The 13,154-nt window shown below is 41.0% G+C and overlaps 1 protein-coding gene and 1 pseudogene across 3 annotated transcripts in view; one reads left to right on the plus strand and one right to left on the minus strand.

Moving 5' to 3' along the window:
- LOC144091218 (ephrin type-A receptor 5-like) overlaps positions 1–4,607 on the plus strand; it is a 111,592-nt gene extending 106,985 nt beyond the window's left edge. For all 3 annotated transcript variants that reach the window (XM_077623383.1, XM_077623381.1, XM_077623382.1), the window contains one exon: positions 42–4,607. In XM_077623383.1, coding sequence (XP_077479509.1) covers positions 42–153 — 112 coding nt within the window. In that variant the 3' untranslated portion in view covers positions 154–4,607. The remainder of the gene's footprint in view (positions 1–41) is intronic.
- A 1,230-nt stretch (positions 4,608–5,837) lies between these two features.
- LOC144091336 (girdin pseudogene) lies at positions 5,838–6,892 on the minus strand (annotated as a pseudogene).
- Between the last annotated feature and the right edge of the window lie 6,262 nt (positions 6,893–13,154).

Here is a 13,154-nt window from a genome sequence, read left to right on the forward strand (position 1 = left end):
ATGTCTAACAAGCTTATTTCTGTTTTGGTGATTTTTTTTAGAGACTTGCGGAGAGTCGGGGTGAACCTCGCTGGCCATCAAAAGAAAATCATCACTAGTATTCAGGAAATGAGAGTCCTCATTAACAACTCCAATACCAGTGTCAACATCTGATGCACCTCTGTAGATGCAGGCATGCACACTCCCGCACAACATATGTGGACCTAATATGAAGGAGACTGCAGTTGGACCTAGATCTTCTTGGCACTTTTTAATGATCAGATCACAATTTCAACACACCAGAGAGCAGATTTTTTTGTGGTGTTATGAACAAAACTAAAGAGGGGAGCGTTTTTACAACTAAGAAAACTCGTCGGCTAACCAACATTTAAGTTTAAGTCAAGGTTTACATTTGGATGATTACAGTTTGAGGGAATCTCTGGTCTCAGCACCCATTCTAACTTACCCACTTCAGCTGTTTTATTCTTTAAAAGGACCATGACGCGTTTGTCTACGTCTTTTGAATATATTTACGTAGAAGGGATTCATTGAGCAAAGAAAATGTGTCACATAATTCTCCAATATTTTTCAAAAGCAAAGATGTCATGACCTTGAAATGTGATGAGGCGGGATGAATCAGTTGTTCATGCATCGACAGAATATTTGTTGAATTGCTAGTGGAAGGGATCGCCCACGTTTGAGGACATGCTTGACCTTAGAATTGGATCCTTCCCACAAATTCAAGCACCATTTCAGTTTTCAACCCAGATCCCAACAGAGCCTTCATTATCCATCCACCTTCAGGTACTCCAAAAACCCTTCAGCTATCCCTTCTCTGACTGAAAGCTTTTCATATTCTGTCTACTACACCACTGTCCACCTCATTCAAACTGAACTGTTGGCAAACAAAGGCAATATTGAATAAATTTGTAATCACTTTTTTTTTCTTGGATTTATAGAAGAGCCAAAAAATTCTCGTGTTTGCGATTCATCTGTGAAGCTTTGCCTACATATATGTCATATATATAATGTAATGTTTAAACATGTATTTAAAGCAGGGAGCATTGTTCTTCTGTTTGCCATTATATGGCAAAGTTGATTTTGTTCAAACATCTCACAGTAGAATATAATGCTTAATAATGATGACCTTTTAAAATCAGCATTCTTTAAAGTGAAGCATTAGAAATTAAGGATGACTGGCACATTTTACCCTTTGCAGAAAAATATACTGTTCTTTTTTGCAAGTTGGATGTCATTTCAGATTTTTTAAAATCAAAATCTAGTGATATCTCCAGCAGCATACACAGAGAATTGGCAAATATGTTATCTACACTTAATATCTACAATATTTAGGAAATGTGTCGATAATTTGCCACATGAACACCATGTGTAAAAAGGTTTCAGGTTGTTTTGATATTTGTCAATGATCACATTATTAATTATAATGTTATTGGTATTTGCAATCACCAAGCTAATTTAAACCTACGCCTAGGGCATGAACAGTTGAAAAATTGTACACCCTTTTAAGTGCCTCGTATCTTTTTAGCACCATAATATCCTCCCCTTTCAAAATGCTTCATCCAGATAGAATCCCAAATTGTATTTACTTTTACTGATGTCGTAGACTGGCAATGAGAAGAATGTAAAACAGGTCTCTGTTGGAACAAATTTTATTAGCACATTATGAAAAATCCGTTGTCCTTTATAATTTACCCAGTGCAAAATTACATCAGTTAAAGAATCTGGTTCTTTGGCACTTCCTATCATGCCTTTTTGTGTTATTCATTCTATTGTATAAATCATTACACAATGGCACAAAATAACGTTAGATCATATGATGAAACAGACTTATTTTTGTTGAACAGCACCATTTTTTGTATATACCACAGTTGTCTCCGTTTAAAGGTCCAGCAGTCATGACTTGAACAAGTGCTTTGAAGCTGACTTAAACGTGTTGGCAAAGTGTACTACAGGGTGTTTTTGACATTCCTGCAATTCTACTTCTAATTGGCGTTGTCTATATGTCTATTCATTTGTTTTGATTTTAAAATCAATATTATATAATAATTTATTAAAAAAGCATTGTTAGTGGTAATTGTCTAAAATAATTCAAATTGATTCAGAATATATCTGAAGTTATGTTACCCAGCAATGTTGATTCAGGCACATCCGTCAAGTGTCAGATTCAAAACACATTTAAATTTTTGTCTTGTTGGAAAAGCTTTTTTTTTTTAAACTGATACTCATAACGCTCTTAGCCAATATCGGTAAGGTCGTTTAACAATATTAATAAGTTAACCACTTTTCCAACATGTGACTAGCATTTAAAGTCCCACTGTCACCTCAGCAGGTACCTTACTGAGTTTGTTAGATTGGACTTCCCCCTCTTGTTCTCCTATTCTTTGTCAAGTAAAAGAAATAAACACAAAATGCCATTTTAATCCCAGTTTAAATCTTCCCCATGATCCCAGAGTCCATAACAGGAAGCAATGTATAAAGACGGTGTTATATTACAACTTAAAAGCAATAAAACTTTAACTACACAATTAACATAAAATGCATAGGAAGAAAACGACATGGTGTCTTTACAATGACAAAACAGGCCATATTTGCTCAGCAACCAGAAAATTGATACTTTTACCACAATCAATTGAATTGAATGCCTGCATTTTCCTTATCCAAGTACAATTAGATTTAAGCTTCCCCATGAAGTGCACACACAAATAAGTAGTGATAAAAAGATATACAATATAATTAAGTGAGGTGGAATAAAATGACTAAAGTGGTTAGCAGCACGTGAGGTAGCTATAGTGTTTTAGTGCAAGTATCAAAATGCAAGATAAAAATTTGCAGTGCTAAGAGTGAAATGAATGTCTGAGAACATTAATTATTCACAGTATACCCTTGTTGTTCGAGGGGGTTTTGTTCCAAAAAGAACCCGTGATAGGCAAAATCCGTGAAGTAGAAACCTTTATCAAATACTATTATTAATTGAAAAGAAAGAACAAACCATTTTACAGGCTCAATCATTTGTTTCACATATAAAAGCACTGTACTTTAGAAACGTTTTTTTCAACAAATAACATCTGTACTGTACTGTCAAATAATAATTTTAATTATCAATGTGAACAGAAGGCAGAAGGAAGTTTCATTAATTTCGTAATCCCAACCTACAGCCTTTTACCTTCCCTTGGCATATCCAGAAGTTTAACTTTATCTGCGATAGATAGAATCTTCCCGTTCCTTTTGGGCCCTGCCGCAGGTAATTTTGTCGGTCCAGAGCGTTTTGTCAACATTATGGGTTTTAGAGAAACTCAAAATTGCAAGCGAATTTGCACGTAAATAATGTAAATTTGGCAAGCTGTTTTACGTAATGTACATATTAAACTGCAAAGTTATTGACGGACAGGTAGAGAGGAAGCGGAGTGACTTTTAAGGCCAGGGGTAGCGAACCTACGGCTTGGAGCCATATGTGGCTCTTTTGATAGGTGCATATGGCTCTCCGCTAAACTGTGAAATAAAATATGGGAACCGCTGTTGAGAGAGCTCAGTCCTGAATGCATCAATAGGAGCGTTACGTAATCATTGTGGCGCCGACACCACTTCTAGTGCGCCTTTAATCATTTTTTTCCCAATAGATTCTTCTGCATGCATACTCCCATTGATTATCATTGATCAGCAACAGCACAACAATGTTGTCAAAAGATCTCAGAGAATGGGGTCCTGGGTTCAAATCCAGCTCATGTCCACCTGTGTGGAGTTTGCATGTTCTGCGTGGGTTTCTTCCGGGTACTCCGGTTTCCTCCCACATTCCAAAAAACATGCATGGTAGGCTGAGTGGACAATCTAAATTGCCCCTAGGTATCTATGGGTGTGAGTGTGCATGGTTGTCCGTCTCCTTGTGCCCTGCGACCGGCTGGCCACCAATTCAGGGTGTTGGCCCCCGCTTCTGGCCCGGAGTCAGCTGGGATAGGCGCCAGCACCCTCCGTGACCCTAATGAAGATAAAGCAGTTCAGAAAATTAGATGAGATGAGACATAGAAGGGAATAGTTTTTGAGGCAGCAAATATTTGTGGAGGACTTTTTTACCCTTATAGCTGAATGATTTATTCAGTTGAATCATATCTTTCAAAACAATGTGCTGTTAAACATTTTTATTTTAATCTTCTAGCTTTGCACTGAAGTAGTTATGACACAACTTATCTTAAAACGTCATCTACAATTTATTAATCCTTTCCAAAAATATTTGAATTTTCAAAAACTTTTCAATCATATTTGAATTTTTGGAAATTCTCATTTTTGTGGGCTTCTCTCTATCAATGCCACAGACGTCATGAATCAAATGTTCTACCTGTCTATCTGAAATCTTTATGAATATGAATTCTAACCTTACAACCTACGATTGACACATGGTGATCATGTTTTTGCCTTGTTGGAAACATTATATTGGTTAAACACGGACACTTTTCATCCAAAACTGACTTTTTTTGATTCATTGAAAGCACATTGGAAAATAGTAACTGTTGTGCTATAAGTTTGTCTTTGAAACTGTCATGTATTCTGTTTGTGTTGCTGTTTTTGTAGTGTGTTCTCAAATGCTCTATTTTTTCAATTAAAATTAAACAAAACATGGTGTCTCTGTGAATTAATTGAGACAAATAGTGGCCCTCTGGCCAGCAGTTTTGCACCATTTTCAAGGGGTTTCAGGTTACAGCGTCAGGTTTTACTGTATTGCGTTCCCAGGTAGTGTGCGTGTGATACATTCAAAATCCTGTATATGCAACTTAACTATAAGTTATGAGCATAATATATAACTTTATTCATTGAACGGACAGCATGTGACGAGTAGATACACCTATTAACACAGGTGTGCAAACCGGTCCTCAAAGGCCACAGTGAGTCCTGGTCTCTGTGCCAACCGATCTAGCACAAACTGTTAACCACTTAGGTTTTGACACCAATAAGAAGCACCTGACTGCATTCCGCTGCCGACTAGCCATCGATTGCCAGGGGCGCAGGAGGGGGCAGAACAGGGAGTGACAGAGTGCTAGAAGAAACCAGTTTTAACTAAGAGACATGGAGTGTGACCCTGTCCTGAGGGACAAGGATTTGGTGGGTAGTCAAACCTTTTGGACCACACCGTAAGCGGATGCCATAGTCCGGGACAGTTTGTCTGGAAATAGGACTTATTGGTGGCCTGAAGGAGCACAGAGCAAACCTTGTTCCAGACCGGGGAACACCTTGTTCCAGATTGGGGAACAACGGTCGATGTGGGCCTGGACCAATGGGAGAGCTATGCCCTGTTTCTGTGATGGGAAACAATGGTTGAAAACCAAACAATGAAACGGACATACTAGATGACGGGCGTCTAAGAGAGAGTGTATGCATATTCGATCCCTGGAAGGTGTTGGGTCCAGAAGGTAGGACCATATGGCGTGGTACAACGTAGGGCGGCTTCCAGTTATTGGTTAGCGCACTCGCACTGGCTGTTGGTCTGGGGGTGTTATCCAGAAAAGAGACTTACCCCCACATAGTGCCATGCAGAACAACTTCCAATCTTCAGTGGTGAATTATGGATGTGGATCAAGGCATCAACAATCGAACATCGACACACATCTAATCCAAACCAGCCGCACATCCTCAACACGCGATTGCCAATAAATCAAACACTCTAGCATGTTACACTCTCCCCCACAAAACAAATGTCGTCTCGACATCAGTACATTCCAAGTATCTCTCCACTTGTTGGTTGTTATCCTGAACAGTCTTGTGAACTTGTCACTTCACATCCTCTTCTATGAGCTGATACTCATGAAAACTCCAGACGGCAAGGTATTAAATATCTTCTGTTTCACTGGCTATGTAAATGACATGTTTTCATCTGTCAATAACTTCCAGCCACCACACCAAAGCGACTGTTGGGCATCATCCTTCTCACTGTAGTGAGTATGTTTGTAGGACTGCATGCTGTTGTGAATATGGACAGATCTGAGCTCTTCGACAGTCTGGAGAAGACTTTGGTTCCCCTTCTCCAGTTTTAACAGTCGACTACAGATCTGCTCACTCACCTCCTCACTTAGAGTCTGCCGCCCCTGAAAGTTGTCATTAATTTTAGATAGTTGATCTAGCTCCCATCCTAGGTGCTGAGACTCCTCCGTGATCCTCCTCTGAGCTAAACACAAAGTCAAGTTTTCATCCTGCAGCTCCTCAGTGCATTTACGATCTGCATCCCTTCCTTGTTCCATATCGTAGATCCGGGCCTTCAGCAGCAGGCTGTGCTTCTCCAGCTGGTGGATTTAATCTGAGCGTGCCCTCCAGCCTGCCAATTGATCCTCAAACATCTCTTTGGTTTCCTGCAGTATTCTGTTATCCTCTTTGAGATCCTCCACTTTGGCCTTGTAAAACTCCATCTTGTGCATTTGCTCCCTGTAGCATGCCACCTCACTCTCCAGCATGTCAGCTTTGATTGCGCGTTCTCTCAGCGCATCCAGTTCAGCGCGGTAGGCGCGGGCTGCACGGGTGTCTATGAGCAGCTTCAAATTCTCCTGCTGAAGCCTCTTTATTTCTCCCTCTGTGTTTTCCTGCTCGTGTCTGTTGTCCAGCAGTTGTTCATTCCTCTCTTCTAGCTCTTGCCTAAGTCGTCTGATCTTTGCCTTTGAATCGGCAAATTCCACCATCAGGTGTTGCTGAGTTCCCACCGATGCTGTTGCATGCTGGGAGGATTGACAATGGACAGTGGACTGGATGTGCCACAAAGCACACGAACCACACCTTCCCTTTCCTGAGTTAGCTCTGCTATAGTCTCTTCTTTTGGTATGGAGTTGATTGATGCAGCAGCTGTCTCATTTGCATCTGACACTGAACAACACATCTGTAAGGAAGGCAGAGTCAAAGGGGACATTTCCTCGTTCATGGTTGACACTTGTCCCGCAGGGGCAACCGCTAGCCGTTTAAAAGGGGCTTCTCTTAGTGGTCTGACTCCTTGGATTTTACATCCAGCTTGGAAATGTTCTCCACTCCCACACCGATAACAGTGTGTGCACTGTACATCTCGCCCTCCCTGCTGACAGTCAAAACACCTCCTTGGGACATAAGCAGGGTGGCTAGTGTTCCAGTGGGGTGCTAGGGGCTGGCTGTAGTAATTTTGTTGTTCAGAAGGTGGCTGGGGTCCCTAACTGGTCTTCTAACTGAGGGTGGGAGTTAAGACTGGCTGAAACATAGCCTGCTGTAGTGTCTCTTTGATCTGAGCTATTTCTGCACTGAGATCTTTAAGAGAAGCAACACTTATCTTAAGTTCAGTCAACTCCGCCAGTACCTCTGGGGACAATTTTGGTTTTTCTACTCCAGGGCAATTGGTAGGTCGTAGGTCTTCTGACTGTACCTTGCTAACATGTGTCGCTGCCTGTAGGGCACTAAATTTCTTTTTATTTCTCCTTTCCATTTCATTAGCACAGGCTACATTTAACCGCTCTAGTAAAAGCTCATCTGAAGTCTTATAGTCCAGCAAGAGAGGCTGCATATCTACCCTAACGCTGTCACTCTGGAGACCACTGAGTATCGTGTGCAGGCACATATGCTGGACTAAACTTGGGTCGTACTGTAGTTCTGATTCTGATTCTCGAGATGCAAACAGTACCTTCTGCCTAAGACACAAGACTCTCATTAAGAAACTTTGAGGAGTCTCTTTGACATGCTGCACTTCTGAAGCTAACTGCTTATAGAGGTCGGTAGCACTCCTCTCCTGAAAATGAGCGCATAGGATGCATTTGAGTGTGGGAAGAGTGAGGTTAGGTTTGTCTTCCAAGTAATTACGTAGCTGCAAACTGGGGGAGATAGCCTTGATAACAGCATCAATGATTTCCATATCTATGTAACCCCTATTCAGTCCATTTTCAATTTGATGAACAAGGCTGGAGAATGTCACTTATCCCTCTGGCCTGGTTCACCTATTTGGCCAGCAATTTTGAAGTTCTTGCGCCGGTATGAGCTTGGCTGGGGCTGGGGAGACACACCCCCTATTTTCTGTCAGGTTGTGCAATGTTCCTACCACCTCTTCGTGCAACTGTTCCATTTTGTTGACAATGTAGGAGTTCTGTTGACTACAGGAGTGAACGCTGAACAGGCACGTCTTTACTGTCCTTCTGATGATCTCAGATTGGCCTCAGATGACAAGTACTCAACCGCCAACTTCCTGTTCTTCTTAAACAGCAACACCTCTTGTCATTGCCATCTGCCTGGTTTGTAGTGTTTGGGGGGATTTAGCTGGCTCAGAATTCAGTGAGCAGGTCATGGACACTGGACATCTGAACAGCAATTCCAGCGGTGCCTCCAAATGTTGCACCGTGCATTTTATCTTGAAACACAGAGAGAAATAATCAGGACACCTGAACACTCATCCCAGCCTGTGCCTCCAAATGTTGCACCCTGCATTTTATCTTGAAACACAGGGAGAAATAATCAGAACAGTGGTTCGTTGTTTCTTCTTCAATCCAACTTTACTGTTATATTTATCAACACCAAAAACCCATAATATACAATTACACCCATAAATATATATATTAGCAACATGTTAGAACCCAAAACATAATGTACAATTACACCCGTTCAATATACGGTCATAACTTGTTTTATCGTTTCTTTTTACAACTTCAAGAAGTCCTTCTCAACTATTCAACAGGGCAAACAATGAAATATCAATAACATAACTTCCTTGCTATGACCGTCAAAGACACTCTACAGCAGGGGTCCCCAAACTTTTTCCTGTGAGGGCCACATAACTTTTCCCTTCTCTGAGGGGGGGCCGGTGTCAGTTTGTAACAGAAAAAATGTGACGATTGTAGGGGAGCTTAAATTTTTTATTGTTTTCCAGAAAGCCACACATAACCAAATAACCCTTTCCAGGTTCTTTACAGACAAAAAGTCAGGAAACAAATAATAACACTATTAATGAAATAAATAATAACTAAATAACCCTCTCTGAGTTCTTCACAGAAAAAACAGGAAATAAATAACACTATTTATGAAATAAATAATAACTAAATAACTCTCTGGGTTCTTCATAGAAAAAAAGCCATGGAACATTAACTTTCTGTTGTGCCATGCACAATCTTAACAGATAAAAGTTCAGCTCAGTTGTCAGAGCAGAATCTCTCTCATGTCAACACTTTGCAGCACAGTGCTTGCTGGTGAATTCGGCAGTGGACTCGTAGCGGGGCGGTGAGACCCCTTTTTTCCAACTCCCGGTTCATTCGTCCCATTATTAGACCGCGAGTTTCGGCCACCATGCTAGGAGCCCCGTCAGTCGTGATGCTAGCTAGCTTTGAACAGTCCAGGTCCAACTTCTCCATGGTTTGGCACACTTTGTCAAAAGTATCCTCTCCCGTTGTAGTCCCTTTGATACTTTGGAGGGCTGCCAGATCCTCGCAAATCTCAAAGTTTGCGCTAACTCCACGAATAAAAAGGAGCAGTTGCGCTGTGTCTTGCACGTCCGTGCTTTCATCCAGTGCTAATGAAAAAAAGTCAAATTATTTTGTCTTCTGCTGCAGCTGAGCATATACATTACTCCCGATTTCTTCAACGTGTCTGGCGATTCTACTCGCCGACAGACTTACGGCATTAAATGCATCTTTCTTCTCGGGACACACTTCCTCCACGACAACATCGATACATTTCTTTAAAAACTCTCCATCAGTGAAAGGCTTACCGTTGCTTGCTATCAGTTTAGCAACCCGAAAGCTGGCCCGAACGGATGCCTGGTTCAGCTGAGCTTGGCGTAGAAATGTAGTCTGCTGAGATAATAGTCCAACTTTTAGCTTTGAGAGTTTGTCTCCTCGTATTTGGCCTTGCACGCTATCCTACTTGTCTTTGTGACGGGATTCATAGTGCCGGCGAAGATTGTATTTTTTGAATACTGCCACCGTCTCTTGACAGATGAGACAAACAGCCTTTTCTTTGCATTGAACAATAAAATAATCGTTTGTCCACTGCCGGTTAAATACCCTGCATTCTGAATCAATTTTTCTCTTAACTAACCTTTTCGCCATTATTCCGTTCTCAAACAGGTTCAGGTTGCAGTTTTTATATGCTTGAATAGCATCGCAATAGCCATGGCCCCAGGACTCCGCCCTCACCTGCGATCGTCCAGATGTCTCGCTAACACTGCTCGCGCATGCAACGGTGGAAGTGCCCAAATGCATCAAAGGGAAACACTCTCCCCACGCGTGTCACCAAAGAAGCAATGCGAAGGCGGCGCTTCACTGGGATGATTTGTGGGCTCAGCAGGGGTGCAATGAACCAAACACAAGATTAAAACGTCACAGTCTTCAAGGCCAAATAGGAAAAAAAATCAAAAATCATCATCAACCAGCGTCTCTGGTATTGTTCAGAGGGCCGGTCCAAATGTGCCGGCGGGCCGTATCCGGCCCGCGGGCCGTAGTTTGGTGACCCCTGCTCTACAGGATAATGGCGGCCGAAGGTAGCGTGCTGAATGTTATATCCATGTGCATGACCCGAGACTCGCTTGATGACCTTTAGAGCTCTGTTGATCTCCTTCTGCAGTCTTTTCCTGTCTGCTTCTGTGCTGCTTGAGTGCCACACTGACTTCAAATTCATTGTAGAGTTCTCTTTAGTCATGATGAATGACCTTCAGTAGAACCTTAACTATCATTTCTTGTGAAACCTGTTAGCTCATGGAGGATTTGACAGTAGAATTGTTGTTTTATGTTTACATGCGTTGAAAGCAACTACACGTATACAAGCATCATGAACTGGCTGGCACTATTTCTACTCACGCTTGACGCTTGAAAATAGGAGTCCAGTTTTTACTATTTTACTTTAAAATCGCAAGCTTTCACATTCTCCAAATGAAATGTGGTGAGTCGTAGATTATTTACGAATAAATTCACCTTATATGTTTATTTTCGACTTTTTTTCTCTGAAGTTGTATGTGAATGTGCATTTTGACGAGGACCCATTATTAGCATTGGGAAATAAATAAATATAGAGCGAGGGCGAGAGAGAGGGGGCACGTTGGATGAGCAGAAGACTAGACTATGTACTGGGGTTCTGGGTTTCAAATAAAAAAAATTGCATGTTCTCACCACGCTTGAAAACTCTTGGCTTTCTGTAAGTACTCCACAACTGAAAAAATTGCATTAGGTTAATTCAGTACTATAAATTGAAATCTGATGACAAATAACTAAACTAAGAAATGAGTGGAGCAAAGTGCCTCTCCCAAAAAGTCAGTCTATTTGGTGGTACTGAACATAGTGATTTTTGGGGAAAAAACAAATACCATGTGATATGAACAATTAACTCCGCTGACAAACCTTTAATAAGTGCACTATATTTTTATTGGTCTTATTTATTTAGCCAAGGTGAACATGAGCAGTAAAAGATTGTCATTGTAGTAGCAATCCTTGGACATGAAAATCCATCAGAAAGTCTGACCCCTCACAAATAAGCTGCGGGTAAATAGCCTTATTCAGTCCGCTAGTGATCCGAAAAGCCTGCCATGAGACGGCCATGTGATGTCAAGTGACTGCTTAGCAAGGACGCACAGGAACACAAGCACACAGACACGTCACTGGCTGGGCTTTGTGAAGCATTGGAGAGCCACCCACAGGCGGACATTTAGTCACCGCCCCCACTTTTTTTCTCATACCCTTGTTGCCTTTGCAAAGTAGCCAGAGGGAGGTATTTGTCACCTGCCCAGATGTTTTTCCAAGGTCCTTTGTTCTAACCAGTCAATCAGAAAGGCACTGAAATGACCCTAGCCGGATGTTAATTTAGGACCAATGGGCTCTATCTGTGTGTGACCACATTTAATACCAAGGAAGATATGTTATCAGGAGACACGGGAATGAGATACTGTAAAAATATATTAAAAACAACGATATGACACTCATGTTAGCACTTATGTGACATGCTAAAGTGTTTAATTTATTAACAATCGCATGTTGGGGATTTGCAACTGGTTTGGATTGTGTATATCGGTATTCGATTATTGATGCCTTATGCAAATAGCTTGACCAACACGGGAGATTTCCTTCATATCAGTAAAGCTGGATTGAGGAAGCAACAACGAAACACTATTGTGATTATTTCTCCCTGTGTTTCAAGCGAAAATGCAGGGTGCAACACTTACAAAGCACCATTACCGTATTTACTTGCATATAAGCCACTTTTGTCAGACAAAAAAAATGATGACTGAATCGAGGGTACGGCTTATATGGGCATAAAAACAGAGACATGCACGAACCTGCAACTTGGCGCCGCCATTACAATGTGACGTCACGACACATGGTGCCCTGACGAAAGACGTGAGACAATGCGGTCGATACGGTCATTGATTTCAAAATAGAGAAAAGATAAACAGGTAAAATGTTAAACAAAATTTATTTTGACGTCTTTGAATGAAATTCATGAAAAAAAAACTATCTTGCATAAAACGAGAAACGTTCCCGTCACTGCTCGCTCGGGGCACGGCCATCTTAGCAAGGTCGGGGCGCAGCCATCTTAGTGAGGTCGGGGCGCTGCCGTCTACATTTTTTTCACCAGGCGCAAGTAGCCTTGATTTTTAAATAATACAAAATTCTAGCTTGATATTTTTTCATTTTATTTCTTGTTCAAAAGTGACACTTATTGGAGTAATATCATCCATCAAAAGATTTGAGATATTTTGACATTAGAAGCAATATGACTGCTACAACATCTTAAACTTAAGGTAAGAAAATTGTAATTTCTGTAATTAGAAAGCATCAGGTGCTCATCAAGATAGACTTGTTTCTTTTTTCAAATTGAATAATTTAATATTTTCCATTACAAAGACAGGCATATTTACTGCCTTATGATATTGACCCTAATAATGTGCTTTTGATTCATACAGTATCTCAGAAATACCACATGTGATGATTTTTCTTAAGGTTTCCCCTTCAAAGTAACACATTTATAGTAATCCCTCATAAAAGCATGAACATGGAGGTGAAAATTGAGAATCAGGTTGCGGCTTATACGCGAGAAATTGTAAAATTTGACCATTTTAAGGGTGCGGCTTATATGCGAGTAAATACGTAAGCTTGGGAAAATGTACGTGGTTGCAGTTTTTTCTACTGAACTTTGTTGTCCTCACACTTTGGCCTCAATGGCCGACAGCAGAGGATTTAAACGGGAATTAA

The sequence above is a fragment of the Stigmatopora argus genome, chromosome 16 (genome assembly GCF_051989625.1).
Source record: "Stigmatopora argus isolate UIUO_Sarg chromosome 16, RoL_Sarg_1.0, whole genome shotgun sequence".
Lineage (NCBI taxonomy): Eukaryota > Metazoa > Chordata > Actinopteri > Syngnathiformes > Syngnathidae > Stigmatopora > Stigmatopora argus.